Source organism: Rhamphochromis longiceps, linkage group LG4 (genome assembly GCF_057381845.1).
Source record: "Rhamphochromis longiceps isolate RC_006_pf linkage group LG4, R_longiceps_female_GT1.1, whole genome shotgun sequence".
In the NCBI taxonomy this organism is placed as follows: Eukaryota; Metazoa; Chordata; class Actinopteri; order Cichliformes; family Cichlidae; genus Rhamphochromis; species Rhamphochromis longiceps.
This window is the reverse complement of record NC_140560.1, coordinates 31,921,729-31,938,031: the sequence shown is the minus strand read 5'-3', so window position 1 is coordinate 31,938,031 and position 16,303 is coordinate 31,921,729. Positions and strand designations below refer to the sequence as shown.

The following is a 16,303-nucleotide window of genomic DNA, read 5'->3' as shown; positions in this document are numbered from 1 at the left end:
ATCATCAGAAAATGGAAGACATACGAGACCACTGATAATCTCCCTCGATCTGGGGCTCCACGCAAGATCTCATCCCGTGGGGTCAAAATGATCATGAGAACGGTGAGCAAAGATCCCAGAACCACACGGGGGGACCTGGTGAATGACCTGCAGAGAGCTGGGACCAAAGTAACAAAGGTCACCATCAGTAACACACTACAACGGCAGGGAATCAAATCCCGCAGTGCCAGACGTGTTCCGCTGCTGAAGCCAGTGCATGTCCAGGCCCGTCTGAAGTTTGCCAGAGAGCACATGGATGATACAGCAGAGGATTAGGAGAATGTCATGTGGTCAGATGAAACCAAAGTAGAACTTTTTGGTATAAACTCAACTCGTCGTGTTTGGAGGAAGAAGAATACTGAGTTGCATCCCAAGAACACCATACCTACTGTGAAGCATGGGGGTGGAAACATCATGCTATGGGGCTGTTTTTCTGCCAAGGGGACAGGACGACTGATCCGTGTTAAGGACAGAATGAATGGGGCCATGTATCGTGAGATTTTGAGCCAAAACCTCCTTCCATCAGTGAGAACTTTGAAGATGAAACGAGGCTGGGTCTTCCAACATGACAATGATCCAAAACACACCGCCCGGGCAACAAAGGAGTGGCTCCGTAAGAAGCATTTGAAAGTCCTGGAGTGGCCTAGCCAGTCTCCAGACCTCAACCCCATAGAAAATCTGTGGCGGGAGTTGAAAGTCCGTGTTGCTCGGCGACAGCCCCAAAACATCACTGCTCTCGAGAAGATCTGCATGGAGGAATGGGCCAAAATACCAGCCACTGTGTGTGCAAACCTGGTAAAGACCTATAGTAAACATTTGACCTCTGTTATTGCCAACAAAGGTTATGTTACAAAGTATTGAGTTGTATTTTTGTTATTGACCAAATACTTATTTGCCACCCTGATTTACGAATAAATTCTTTACAAATCCTACCATGTGGATTCATGGATTTTTTTTTCACATTCTGTCTCTCACAGTTGAAGTGTACCTCTGGTGCAAATTACTGACCCCTGTCATCATTTTAGGTGGGGGAACTTGCACAATCGGTGGCTGACTAAATACTTTTTTGCCCCACTGTAATTCAGCTTTTGCAGATGTTGACAGAATAAGGTGTGATAAGTAGCTGAAAGTGCATGAAGGCAAAAAAAAAAAAAAAAAAATCAGATAATTTTAGTCCATTGGTAGGTGGTTGCCAAGCAACCTGATGATTTCAGAATATGTTGTGCATAACTGAGGATTTGTGAATATAAATTAGATGTTATTATCATAAAATGAAAATAACGTCAGTTGTTATGGGTTTGTGAACAATGAAAACATGCCATTTGGTGCAAGGCAACATGATGCAACCATAATGTCTAATATAGATGAGAACCTTCAGGACGAGTTTTTCGGAGAAAAAAATAAACACACAAACTTCTTTTAAAGCATGATGGCTTCCAGATACAAAATTCCTACACTTATAACTGATCCTGTGGTACAGTTTATAATTTATAGTTATCTTTAACCTTAATTAAACCCAGTTCAATGAGTACTAATGTGCTTTTGTTGATTAATTAGAACTGTTCACTTTGTTTACTCGTAAACATATGCAACATGACATTTTACAACTGAATAAAAAAGGAGCTGAGCTTACTGTGTCTATGAATTGATCATTTGAAGGGGAGACAGACAAAAAAAGGAGAAAACCAAACTCTGCCTGTAAAGAGGTTAAGCAGTTTCTCCTTGCGAATTACCCACTTGGCCTTTTCTCTGTTCTTGCTTTAAATAAAGGTTGTAGATAACAGGGATTGTTGAAAACTGAATTAAGGTAGTAAGCAAGTTGTTTTTCCTCTAGTCACTCTTGAAATAAATGAACTATTATTAACTGAAGTTTTTACCTGAAGTGGGGTTTTATTAGGAAAAATAAATGAACCTTCTGTTACCTTTTACAGAGACAACATCTTGGTGTTGGATGTGTTCTTTGAAGCTTTAAACTACGAGACCATCGAGCAGAAGAAAGCCTATGAGGTGGCAGGCTTGCTGGGTAGGTGGGCTCATTGATTACCTTGATTTCCAAACCTGGATTTCATATGGAAAACAAACAGAACGCATGTATAAAATCTTGCATTTTTCATAGATTATACTGTTTACTTGATTCATATTTAAGTTATAAAATGTGTTGCTTTTGTTAGGTTACTGTATTTTTGAGATTTATTTCTATTTCTTATATAAAGGATGTTCGCCGTAGCTAAATTACTCTTTACTTATTGGTAATGGAGCATCTTGTCTTAAAAAGATAATTCCAACATACCTCATAAATTTAGCTATTAATAATCTCCATGTTTCCTTATTAGAGATTGAACACAGGAAGCTCAGTAAAGTTTATGTTTTCATATTATATAGTTTATGAAGGCCAGTGGCTTTGAGACGAGCTGTGATGGTTTGAGATGTTCTGGGATTCTGGTGTCAAAACTACCAAAGAAAATAAACCATGTCAAATATGGCCGTTCAGTCAGGTGCTGCTGACGTCACAGACAGCATCTCTGCCCTTATGTGCCAAAGCAATATTAGATGCGGACGGATAGCAGACCTGTTTTAGAGAGCAATAAAGTCGGCATTAGTAGTTAGCACTGTGGTTCATGCCCTGCATTTTGTTTAGGTGTCCTATCACTCCCTGCTGTGTTTCCTTTTTCCTCCTGAGCAGCTTCAGAATTGGTGCAGAGCTTTCTGATAGACTATTTCCAAATTAAATGATCCCTTTCTACTTTTTCTACTTTCTAAAAGGCAATAAATGCACTAAAAAGTGCAATTTTTTAGTCATTTTAATGACCTTTCAAGACCTAACATATCTTTTGTATCAGTTTGGTCCAACAAACTGCAGCACCATCTGATGAGCCATCAAAACCATGGATCTGTCAGTGTCGCTCGACTTTCTGGGTCACATCCTTTATTTCACCAGTAGCAACACGCCTCTTGCAATTTATAACACCAGGCTGTTTTCACAATGAAAAAAAAATTGTCTCTCTTTCTGCCTGTCTGTCCCCGTTATCTGTGCCTACGTGTTGCAAGTAAATCAAATCAAGTCTTTCCCCTGACCATGACACAAAGATCTTTCCAGAAAAACAAAAGAGTGTCTTCGCTTTGTATTTCTCTTGGTGTGTCTGTACTGTACTTCTGTCCTTCCACAGGTGATATTGGTGGCCAGATGGGTTTGTTCATTGGAGCCAGCATCCTCACCATCTTAGAGCTGTTTGACTACGCGTATGAGGTCTGTTTCAAATTTCTTACTGTCATATATACCTGTTGAAATGACTAATAAATCCTGAACACCAGCCCTGCTCTCAATAGAGTTTAATAATTTTTGTTTTTTTGATTTTTGGCAGAGCCCTGATTGTGAATGGTGACAACAGAATCAATGTCACAGATACAAAAAGCAGATCAAAAGCTAAATTCACTCTGGTTCTGGCTGAGATAAAGGACTGTGGGATGATACTTTTCCATTACCTTTACTCTATTGTGCGCCTTTTTTTTTAGAGCTTCTCATGCTGCTTTCAGCTTCGTGGGGTTCTGATAAGCACATAACAGTCTTCGCCTGCCCTAGGGTTTTACAGATACACAGAAAAAGTCATTTTGAAGAATTTTTCCTTCATTTTAATGACCATATTATGGGGTTATGGGGATAAGAAGGCCTCATGTTGCTGACATAAGCATTTCTAAAGCAACTTTTTTCAACATGAAAGCTGTTGCTTTCACGCTGAGCTTATTGTAATGTCGTACTTTGTTGCCACATTTCCCACCTAATTACGTTTTTGCCTTGAAACCAAATGTTTCTTTACAGTCAGTAATTACAAGAAGAGCTCTCAGAGATCTTCTCTAACAGTTGGAATTAAGTGTTTCTGATTTTTATTTTCTGATCTGCAGGTGGTGAAAGACAGACTACTGGACTTACTAAGCAGAGAGGAGGAGGAGGAGAGTCATGGAGAGGACGTGGTAAGAGTGACCTTTACACTTTTTCTTGTTAGTCGTCTTCACTGAGAGCTCTTTGGAAGTGGAGCATGTAAATCTGGTATAATTTCACTCACTCCGATCATGCATATCAAACCGTGCACTATTCCTGCTCCTCCACACAAGCATGTAGAAAGGGCACCCAAGCAAGACTAAGACTGTGTTCTGACCATGTCATGGCAATTTGGCAGGAAAGCTTAGCTCCAAAAGAGATGTCTTGATGAAACCAAGCAGCAACAACCACTGTCTTTAGTGTTACTAATGTCAGCGACAGTATAAGGAGTACCATGATGTTGATGGACAGAACTGTCAAACTGTGCCCTAATTTAATATAAATTTGAAGGAGGATATCTGCAGAGTAGTCAGTGAGAATTATCAGCTTTCAGTAGCAACTTATTAGACATTACTTTTTGTTTGCTAATTGATTTTGTTATTATTATTATTATTATTATTATTTAGTTTTTGTGTATTTATTATTGTTTGTTTTGCTGCACTTTATTAAAACTGAAAAAATTGCTCATGTGTATATCCATATCTCCTATGCTAACAAAGTTATCCAGTCATGACTGAGTTTCAGTTTTAATAATGGAATAATTAGCTGGTCTACTGGTTAGCACTCCCAGTTATGTGAGTGCAGAGGTTAGCACTTTTCCCCTCACATCAAGAGGGTTCATTACATAGGAAAAAACCCTCCAGAAGAACCAGGCTCAGGAGGAGGCAGCCATCTACTACACTCAGTTGGGGATGATGGAAAGAGAAGAGAGCAGAGAGAGACAGGACAAAATACATACTATAAAGAGAGAGCCAGACTTTAATGATAGCTGATGAGTAAATGCAAAGTAGTATATAAATGCACAAAAAATGAAAAGTGGTGAACTTCTGCACTTCACAGTGCATCATGCAAATTTCCCAGCAGCCTAGGTGCATTACATCGTGTCTCCCAAATCCAAACTGGGAGCCCTCCCAAACTATTTTTAAAGAGAGCAACATGCTCTGTTGGGGTGATATGGTACTATGAGGACTTTAAGATAAGCTAGCACATGATTATTCAAGACCTTGAATGTGAGAAGAAGGGTTTTAAATTTGATTCTGAACTAACAGGGAGCCAATGAAGCGAAGCCAGTATAGGGGAAATATGCTCTCTCTTTCTAGTCCCTATCGGTACTCTCGCTGCAGCGTTCTGGATCAACTGAAGGCTTTTGAGGGAGCTTTTAGAACAACTTGATATTTACAATAGTCCAACCTAAGTAATAAATGCAGTAAGCAACTTGTTATAGCATCACTAATTGTTTTTATCCTGAGTTAGTATTAGGTTAGACACCATGTTTCTAAGATTTTTAGGGCCGAGTACAATAACCTCAGATTTATCATTTGTTTTGTTTTCCTGAATTCAGATTAAGGAAATGAAAACACATTAAGCCAGTGAGGGTTTGTGCATCTTATTGGTCAAGTAAAAACCTTTTGATCAGACCTTGCATACTTATACTAATTCAGTTTTCAGAGTTCAGGTGGAAGTTTGGTCATTCTAAATACTACCTGTAGGATCGTGCCACTTTATAATGTGACCTAGCCCTTGGCCTTTCACTCTTTTTCCCAGAGTTCCTGTGACCCTGTGGCAAACCACTCAGAGTCCATCAGCCACACTGTGACTGTCCCCTTGCAGACAACGCTGGGCACCCTGGAGGAGATTGCCTGCTGAAGCCCGTCTCCCTTCCCCTCAGAGCAACACATATCCAGCGGCTGCCTCCACTAGGTGGCGCTACATCCTTCGCTACAGCATCCTGCAGGACCTTAAAAAGGGGGGGGAGGAGACAAGGACAAGAACACTGGTTGGTCTAAGGACAGCGCTTTGCTCTGTTACACCCCTCCCCCCGTCTGAGGCACTAATAGGGATGAAGGAGCTGTCAGCTGGACTTATCAGCACTTTTTGTCACCCTGCAATGGGAGGGTGGCCTCTGCTGTGCCAAACCCGCAGTGGGGTCTGAGTCTCCACATGCACGCACACACAAAAAATGTGACTGGGTGGGACAATAACCCATAAAGGGGACTCATCCCTGTGCAGCATATTTATGTAAAATAACACAAATATGTTGCTCACTGCCAAACGAACTGTACAAAAATTGGTTTCGACTGTCCAAACTGCATGCGTCGATCTCTCTTGCTCTCTTTGCTGATGCATACGTTGGACTGCAGTGTTGCTTTACTCTATATGTGCGCCATTTGCCCCGCCCCCCATCTGCAGCACAGGCCTGTAACAAGGGCCCAGGTGAGAAATTGAACTTCGAATGTACAGATTGAACGTATGGTTGTTTAAAATCATAGTTCAGGTTGTGACCAAACCGTCTCTGAAATCTATTCTAATGAGCAGTTTATCATTTCTTTAATATGCAGCTAATTATCTTTGTAGTAGGAGTTGGTGAAGTGTGAGGGAGAAAAAAACTTAATATTTTTTGCTTTGTTTATTGAAAACAGTGTGAACATTTAGGAGCCCACATTTTGCATATTCTTTTCACCTTTCAGTTTCTGTTTAACGAGTTTACTCGAAGGCAAGTTTGTTGCGTGCAGTGCTAAGCCCTTCTTTACAGGCATCTTTAAAATGATGCCGTATGCTTACATTTAATTTATGTGAATAAAGGACTTGCTTCTGGCTGCTGCACTTCACCAGAGGATTTATTTGCCTGCCAGACAGCAAGCCTTGTACAAAACACTGCAGTAAATGAATACGGCCAGGGAGTTGTTAAACCATTATTTCATTAAGAGAATGTCAGGGTGAAATTTTGGACAGCTATTACCATTTTATCAAGAATGGCATCGTTTTGTCCTCGGCCAAAAGAAATCCCCAAGCTTAACAATTTTAAACCATTTTCATGATTATAAAAATGATTACAAAAGCACCATGAGGAGTATTTGGCTAGGATGTTTGTTAGGATACAGGGTCTGCTGTGTTATGGTGTAAATAATTGTGTTTTATTTTCTCTCTATGGCTTTCATAAAAACGGGTACCACGCAGAGATGCCTGAAGCAACTCTTATTCAAAAGAACTTTGGTGAAACGTCAACTCCAGGTCCACAATTGACTGCATATATGTCACGTTTCTTTAAGAATATTACTCATTCAGCAGTTCTAAGTAGGCCAGTATGTTATTGAGGTAGTTGAATGTCGTGCTAAAAATGAAAGACCCATGCTTTTCAGTACGGGTTTAGCTGAACCTTGAGTGTACTCAAAAGCAACCATTACATAGTACATCGTGGCTTCACACCAAAAGCTTTTGTGATACTACTCGGAAGATTTAGTGTATCTGAGTTTTTTGGGTTTGTTTGTTTGGGTTTTTTTTTTTTTTATTTCTAGCCCATGATCATCCTGGCTTGGTCTCTGTCATCATGGTAATATACATTACAGGTAGGAATGAATTCAAGTGCTTTGTTAGACTGTTTGAATTATGATTTCCATCTGTGGCTCAACCTGCTGTATGTGTGTATCTCATGTTGTGGCTTCAGACGAACACAGTCCTCAGCTACCCTGCAGGGGGAAACATAAATGTGTCTCTTCTCTCGCCGGCACCGACACTGGCTGTTTCTTCTGTCTACGTCAGCTTCAGTTGTTATTGGAGGACAGCGTTTTCTCATTTTGTGATGCAGCATACAGTGTGTGTTTTTAATGTGAAATGATTAAATGAAAACATTGTTTTGCAGCGGCTGGGGTGTTTTTGTGGTACGGATGAGCAAGACAAGCCTGTTTGCGTATCACCGGTGAACAGCAAGGACACTTAATGTGTTTTACAAGGGCATCACGCAGGAAACAGAGGATCAGAAGAAGAGTTGCTGGGAATGAAAACTGAGGATAGTTGGAGTTCAGGCATCTGCAACCTCAGCTGAAATAATGACGTTACGTCTCTGTAAGCTGCTTTGCAACCCACATACGCACCAGATCCTTCTCTTACTACTATTCCTGAGTTAATCGATGTCATATATGCTGTCACTGATACCTTCTTTGTTCTGTGCTGGGGTTTTAAATGTCCTATGCCTTTAATTTCTGCATATTAAAGGGTCCCCACCCTTTAATATGCAGAAAAAAAGGTCCTGGAAAATGGGCAGTTATAAATTACTGCAGATGGAAATAGCAGTTCTCTGATTGCTTACATGTAGATCCTTAGAGGATAAAAGTCCTTCACTTTAATTTAACTTGTTAGCATGCTAACAATTAGCCTTAAGCAAAATGCGTTGATAAGAAGGTTAGAACATTAAGACATAAAGATCATACCAAATTACTGACATGGTTATTGGTTAAGGTTAGGAACGAAAGTGGTAAAGCCAAACAAACATATTTGTACTAAATATCGTGTTGAAACATCCATTTTTCTTTGAAATTTCTCACTCTGATCCAGAGTTTTGGATAATAAGAGCTGTCTAGACAGCTTAATAACATGTGATTGTTAGAAAATAAAAGAATAAAGACAATAATGATCAACAATTGAATAAAACGGAAGAATCATAAGAATAGAGTTACAATGCAGTTTGGGTTTGATTATTTTAATATTTGGTCTATAAACGTGAGCATCATTCATGATATTTACAGCTAATTATGTAAAACAGAAGAGCTTAAAGGTTGTAGACAGAAGCATGTTGTTGACCACACTGAAGCTAAAAACATGACCATATTTTCTAAGATCAAATACTTCAGTGCATTCAAGTGTTTAATGACTAAAGAAGAAAAATGCTGTGCTCTCCTGAACAAAAGAAGGCATCTAGACTGTAGAATTAAAGCCAACAAGTAGGCTGCGTGCCAAAATGTATCAGGATGTTTCTTTATTTATTTGATTTTTGCAAATAAGATCTATCCCAGCAGCGGTGAGTCCAGTCACATCCAGCCAATTAAATTCAATTTTGTTTATATAGCAAATAAATCACAGCAACAGAAAACAGCCCAAAACGTATGACCCCCTTTGAGCAAGCCAATAAAAACTGCTAGACTAGAATATAATTATTTAAGTTTAAAAATGAGACATTTAATTACCTCCTTATCTGCACACTTATTCCAATAGACATTGTTTTTGCTTTGTGTTTCTGAGCTTGTCAATCTGCTGTTCTCTATGGCAGTAGTAGTTCTTTAATGTGTAATTTATTGTGATGGGTAGAAAGTTACCTCTGAGTCGTCTTTAAGGACATTCTGAACTCTGTAAGATACAATGAGTTATTCTTTATTTATCTGAGAAATTCTTTTGGAGAATTTAAAATAATAATAAGAATACAAGAATAAGATCTGACATCCATCCATAGCTTTTCTAACATTTATCCCAGACAGCAGTAAGTTGTGCTGCCCTCTCCCTCCCTGCCGCTGCCTACAGCTCATCCTGGGGGAAACTTAGGCAATCACCTCAGCCAAGAAACATAATCCAACCTGCATTTCCTGGGTCTGCCCTGAGGTCTCCCCTCCAGTTGGACATGCCCAAAACACTTCACCTGAGATCCGTCCAGGAGGCATCCTGGACAGATGCCCGAACCTCTTTAACTTGTTCCTGTATTGCAGGAACAGCAGCTCTGCCCTGAGCCGCTCCCAAACAACTGACTGAGCTCCTCAGCTGGTCTCTAGAGGTATGCTGGGACATTCTTCTGAGAAGGTTCAGTCAGTTCAGTGTTTCTTTTGGACATAGGTGTGGTTAGAACAGAAGATGATCCACCAATTAACTTTGCTCCCACTTCACCAAAAGAGACCAGGACGGTGAGCATGGCTGCAGAAATGACATCAAACAGCCTGTCATTCCTGACCATGAACAAGAACTGAGATGCTTGACTTCTCCATATGAGGCCTGGAGCAGGCAATCCACCTGTTTGCCTGAGAATCATGGCTTCAAAACTGGCAATTCTCATCTCAGCTACATTGCTGTCCCACTACACGCTCGAGGGCACCGCTCAACAGGAGCGCAAATCTGAAGCCCACTAGTTGGACATATTTGATCCATCCCCTGACTGTGCAACGAGATTTTGTCCATGAATGTTATAAGCAAAATTTGTGAAAAGGGCAGCCATATAGTCCGAAGCTCACAGGCACCTACACAACTCCTACAGAAAAAAAAAACCTGAAGAAAATCAAGCTGGATCAATTGTACAGTGGCCTGGTGAGATGCTGACATCTGTGCAACATGCACTATCGACAGAAATGTTCCCCTATTCAGTCTCAGATGATTACAAAAGCTTGAACAGAGAAGGAGTCACACCACAGCAGCTGAAAAAAATCCTCTCGAAACCCAATTTAGCTCACTGGTCAGGTTTTACTAGGCATCAGTGCTTTTAAGAAAATCTAACACCGTTACAGTGGCTGTAATGAACCTTTGAACTCACTGAGAGTCTGTGTGATTTCACACTTTTCGATATTTCAGTTTTTTTCTCTTTAATTGTCAATGAAGAGCTTTTACTCTCAAGTTTTTAAAAATGTACTTAACAGAGTACGATGAATACTATCGCCACCTGTAACAATTAGGGTAACATATATGATTTAAAATCATTTTATTGATGTGTAGATAAGGTGGCGTGAATGTTGTTTACGTAGAGCTTTAATGCTATAGGGCGTCATCTTCCACAGAGCACGAGAAAATGTGTGCCTGCTGCATCTGTGTCTGCCTCCTGATGATAGTGTGCCAGTCCTCCTTTGATCCTGTAGGATACATTGAATCAGGAGACACGGTAACATGGACTCAAAAGAGCTCCATTTTAAAAAAACTGCATATATATAATTGAGTGTCCCCAAGAATCTCAATACATCAGTTAATTTTTAGAAAGCACCAAATGGCAAAAGAAACCAATGATATGAAATCATTAGTCGTAAAAATTGGTACGATAGAAAGAAGCATCTGTGAGACATGATTAAAAAAGCGTTTTCCTCCAGGGTCTGTGGGATGAAGGTTAAAGGAAAGAGATAATATTCTACTTTAGAAATGCATCAAAGTTAAAAGAAAGAATGATTAATGGGCACACTGAGGGAATTATACTCACAGGGACATCCAGTTTTGTTTAAATTCAGAGATAAGGAGCAGTTACATTTTCAGAGTTATCTGTTTTCCAAAAGGGTTACTTCTGGTTTACGTAAATTAGTATTCTTCACGCCTTTTTGTCTTCTCGGAGCTGCTGCAGGCTGGAGTTCAGCCTCCGTTCAGTCTTAGTTCGTTTAACAGATATTTAGGAATCGGAAATTGCCGGCAGGTCAGCCATAGTGCATCAGAAACTCTATGTAAACACACTGATTGCCTTGGTAGAGCGGGAAGCCACACAAAGACAAGGTTGCACAAGTACTTAAAAGAGCATGGCAGAAACAATAAAATCAAATGCTTCGGTGCATTAAAGTGTTTCATGAATCAATTTTGCATGTTAAAGCAAGAACGGAAAATGGCTGAGCTCTGCCAAACACAAAAAGGGAGAGGGGTTTTGTAATGTCAGAGTCCACAATGGGGCTGTGTGCCCAAATATGTCAGGATGCACTTGTTTCTAGATGAAAAACACTTTCTAAAAAGCCTATTGTTTATATGTTTTGTGTGTCAAAGCAAGATCACACAAATATGGATTTTTAAAACAAATCCCGTGTCAGAAAGAAATGTGCATCCATCTGTTCAGGCTGGTGTTCACGAGGGAAAGCCAAAGGCTCTCTGATCTGAACAACCACAGTTCATTTGTCTGTACGCTCATTATAAACCCTGCAAATGTAATAATGGACACAGTTTTTTGCCATGGTTTGTTTACTTTTAGACATGAGTATAAATGTGAGGGTTAATTTGAGGGAATGGAAGGTTAATTTTAAAGAATTCTTAGGGTTAAAGCAAACACTCATTATCTGAACAGCTGGAACCAAACAAGCATCAACAAAAAAGCAGACATACCCAGTGTTTACTGCGAGTCCAAATCCCAAAGTTATGTAGTTAGATGTCAGAAAATTACATTTTACAAGCTTAAACTTGTGAAAAAAATGACTTATAGTTAAAAAGTTAAGATAAAGTTAAACCATTTATCTGCTAAATATTCTTACACTTTAACTTGAAGTCAGTGTTTATTATAAATATAGAAAGAATTCACATAGATGTACAATAAATACTGCCTCTGTTAGGGAGGTTTTCTGTTCTAAATTCAGTATTCATTAGCAGATTAACTTAAAAACATGGATTTAAATTAGTTTTGCTTTGGGCCAGGGAAGAAACTTTGAAGCAAATTTTTTGCCTACGGGTGAAACGGCTGATGATTTCTTCCTGTTTTTCTTGGTTCAAGGTTGGCGTTCTATTTATTCATGTCTCGAGAGATTTCTAGCTGTTTTTTCAATTTTTTATAACTTCAAATTTTATCCAGTCTTCATAAGAATACATTAAATTTACAGATCGCCTCTGAAAACATGCTCCATTTTCTACCGTCCATACAGTTTTGTTTCGTTTTTCTTCTTCGAGTATCCATGACCCGTGCTACAAAGCATCAGAACTACCGGAGTCATTACAGCTGCAGGGCAAACTCACCCAAATCACACACAATATTTGCCTTCCATGTAATTTCCAATTTGTCTATTTTAAAGGTTTTTTGTCTATCTTAGGTTCACATATTATCCTCCTTTGTCCTCAGATCCAACAACAAATAAAGCAGTAAGTCATACATGATAAATAGCACCATGTGAGTGTTATTTTTAAGTAAGTAGAAAAAGTACTACAAAGCTACTTTTAAGAAACTGGAGAAAATCATTTAAAATGATTTATATGATTTAACCTGAGTATGCACAGTGGATCAGCTGTCAAGTTTGTTGTCAAGGCCTCTTTGACCTTATGGTAGCTAATCTCTTACAACCTCATATTCCAGTGATTAGTTACCAAATCAAACTTTGAATCATCTCCAGAGCTTTTATTGATGTGATCTGCCAAAGAATAATGAGAGAACAGGCCTCGCCTGGCCACAAAACATCTTGTCAGTCAATTGTTGAATTATTTTTGAGACTGAAAATAATTCCTAAGCACTTGCAGTGGTTTTGTTAAACCCTGAAAGCTGAAAGTAGGGACTTCAACCACATCTTTAAAAAAAAAATAAGTCCACTGTTATAGTGTACAAAATTGTGTCACTGTCTAAAGACACTGCTCAAAAACTTTACATTTTGTAATCAGAAGTCAGTTAAACTTCTGGGATATTGATCTGCATGGGTGGTTAATCAGTTTCAGCTGCTTTGGTGTTAATTAAATTAGCAGGTGCACAAGAAGAGGAGCAATGAGAGAACTCCCAAAACAGGAATCGTTTTACAGATCAATGACATTTTCTTCCCCTCCTCATCTTTTTGACTGTTTTTTTTCCCCACTAGTTTTGCAGCAATCGCCAATACCTGGACCCTACAGAGGACCTATAGAGGTTGCACAGGTATTGCTGCTGCTCCAGGGTGGCACATTAAAACGTGCCAGTAACGGTGTGTGTGTGTGTGTGTGTGTGTGTGTGTGTGTGTGTGTGTGTGTGTGTGTGTGTGTGTGTGTGTGTGTGTGTGTGTGTGTGTGTGTGTGTGTGTGTGTGTGTATTTGGAATCACTGCTGCAAATTTTTTTCATTCGGATGTTTGGGGTGTCTTCCAATTCAGCCATCTGTTGATCATTTTTATTTCCATCAAATGACCCGACAGCTTTTTTTATCCAATTGATATCAGTATAGCTATCCAGATTGATTTTTTCCCTCCATTGAAATCTGATGTGTTTTCACAATGTTCCTTTAATTTTTTGAGCTGTGTAATTTTGTACCTGACAGTCCATTACACCCCGAATTCACCCACGAGGCTCCTGCAGGCCGAGGCCTGGCCATAGATTATAGTAGCATCTAAACTATTTCACACTGTTATAAATACCCACACTATGTTCATCAGTGAACAGACAACACACATCAAGCAGCACTTTTAAAACCAGTTAACGCAGTTGATCAGACACCACATCACTTGGTACTTTTCATTCATGTTAGCGAGATAAAAGCAGCTAGTGGAGAGTGAGTAGATTAAAGAGAAAATGAGAGATAATTGGAGTCTGAACAAAGACACAGTTGGGCACTGACAGTGGGACATCCACTGGAGAGGTTTGTAGAAAAAAAGAGAGAACTTCAGGGAGAAAAACAGAGTTTGAGTTTTCCTTTAGTTCTGCCAGATAAAAGTCATTCCCGAAGTGGGAATTGGGGATTTTTCATTTCTTTTTCCAATCTAATCTTAGAGGCTCTTTGTTACCTGATGTGAGAAAGCAAAGCTAAACAAGGGCATCAGGGTTAAATGTTTACTTAACCTTGATTTATAATTTATACCTGCACAAATTTGTTCTCTCAAAAGCAATTTTGAAAAGATGATTGCATTGTTCACTCAAAACAGACACAACATTTTGAGAAGTGCTGACTTCATCTCACTGACTATGATCTGTTTTAGGACTCTGATGCTGCATCGTTAAATCTTGCGTATACTCTTCCCGAGTGCTACCTGGGACTGAATCATATTTAATTACCTGTTGACCGGTTTATTGGTTAAGGGGAGTTGAATACTAATTTAATCACAAGCCCCAGCCTCATCAGGATGCTCCCATCATGTGTTTCCAGCATGCCCCGGGGAAATCAGTGGCATTCAGAGCAGTTAACAAGGCTAATAATCCTTTCAGCTAATGAAACAACATACACATCCACCTGACCAGCTCTCTTAACAAATCATGTGTCAACATCCCTAACATCCTCAGGAGAGTTTTTCGAATGCATTGAGGAGTCTATGCAGTGATATTACTGAAAGAGGGCTGCTACAGGCTCGTCATGACCTGATAATTTAAAGCCCTGGAACAAAGTCCCTTAATGACATTCACAGAAAGACTTTGCAAGTACAGTTCTATAAAGTGATACATGTATTGGATCATGTTAATGTGCACAATAGAAGCATCCCTTGAGATCTTGACCTGGCTCATTGGTGCATTCTGCAAACTGACTGGTTAGGATGAAAATGCAAACTCATGGCACTTTATGAACCGGGCATTTTTTCTACTGACTTAAGAAATGCCATGATATTAGTGCTCTCTGTATTTTCAAGGCTTTTTTATGTCCATGCTTTTATTACTAGGGAGCCAGTGATTTAATGTTTAATAAGGCATTTGAACTTGTTAATCTGAAAAGTAACTAGTAATGAATGAGAATATTCAGTAGGCTTGCTAACTTGACTGAGTTTAAAAAGAGCTTTCCAGAGGGTCATCACTCATTCTCATCACTCCCTCATCTACTTGATAATGCAAATATCTAATTGGCCAATCATGTGGCATCCACTCAACAGACATGTAGGAATACAGAGATGGTCAAGATAACCTGCTGAAACCATGTGGCATGGTTGTTGGTCCCAGATGGGCCGCTCTGAGTATTTCACAAACTGCTGATCTGTGGGGATTTTCTAAAGTTTACAGAGAAAATACCCAGTTTGTTTTGTTTATGCCAGAGGTCAGAGGAGAAAGACCGGAGTGCTTAGAGTTGATAAGAAGGTAACAGTAACTAAAATAACCACTTTTCATGACCAAGGTATGCAGAAGAACATCTCTGAGGGCACAACGTGTTAAACCCCGAGGCTATCATTCACCAAAATTGGACAAGAGTTTCCTGCATTCCAATAGTAGGGTCAGCATTTGGTATAAACAACATGAACAGATGATCCATCCTGCCTTGTACCAACAGTTCAGGCTGATTTAATGGTGTGGGGGATATTTTTTTGCCACATTTTGGGCCCCTCAATAACAACTGAGCATCATGTAAATGCCACAGTCCACCCAGGTATTGTTGCTGACCATGTCTATCCCTTTATGACAGGGGTGGGCAACTCCAGGCCTTGAGAGCCGGTGTCCCTGCAGGTTTTAGATGTGTCCTTGAACCAACACAGCTGATTTAAATGGCTAAATTAGCTCCTCAACATGTCCTGAAGTTCTCCAGAGGCCTGGTAACAAACTAATCATGTGATTCAGGTGTGTTGATCCAAGGTGAGATCTAAAACCTGCAGGACACCGGCCCTCGAGGCCTGGAATTGCCCACCCCTGCTTTATGACCACGTTGTACCCATATTCAGATGGCGGCAATGAATTCACTGAGCTCATTCACTAGATCTCAATCCAACAGAGTACCTTGGGGAATAAGGCGGCGCAAGGGGACCACATCATGAATCTATAACTGACAAATCATTTCGCTGTCATGTCAATATGAATCAACATTTTCAGCATGTTGTTGAATCTGTGCCATGAACCAGTAAAGTTGCCAGTGAGTGTAGTAACAATGTAACAATAATATTTCAGAGGG

At 39.7% G+C, this 16,303-nt stretch overlaps 1 protein-coding gene across 3 annotated transcripts in view; it reads left to right on the top strand.

Moving 5' to 3' along the window:
• asic2 (acid-sensing (proton-gated) ion channel 2) overlaps nt 1-7,662 on the top strand; it is a 421,555-nt gene extending 413,893 nt beyond the window's left edge. For all 3 annotated transcript variants that reach the window (XM_085404570.1, XM_085404572.1, XM_085404569.1), the window contains 4 exons: nt 1,971-2,062; nt 3,207-3,286; nt 3,940-4,008; nt 5,621-7,662. In XM_085404570.1, coding sequence (XP_085260696.1) covers nt 1,971-2,062; nt 3,207-3,286; nt 3,940-4,008; nt 5,621-5,722 — 343 coding nt within the window. In that variant the 3' untranslated portion in view covers nt 5,723-7,662. The remainder of the gene's footprint in view (nt 1-1,970; nt 2,063-3,206; nt 3,287-3,939; nt 4,009-5,620) is intronic.
• Nucleotides 7,663-16,303: the final 8,641 nt, after the last annotated feature.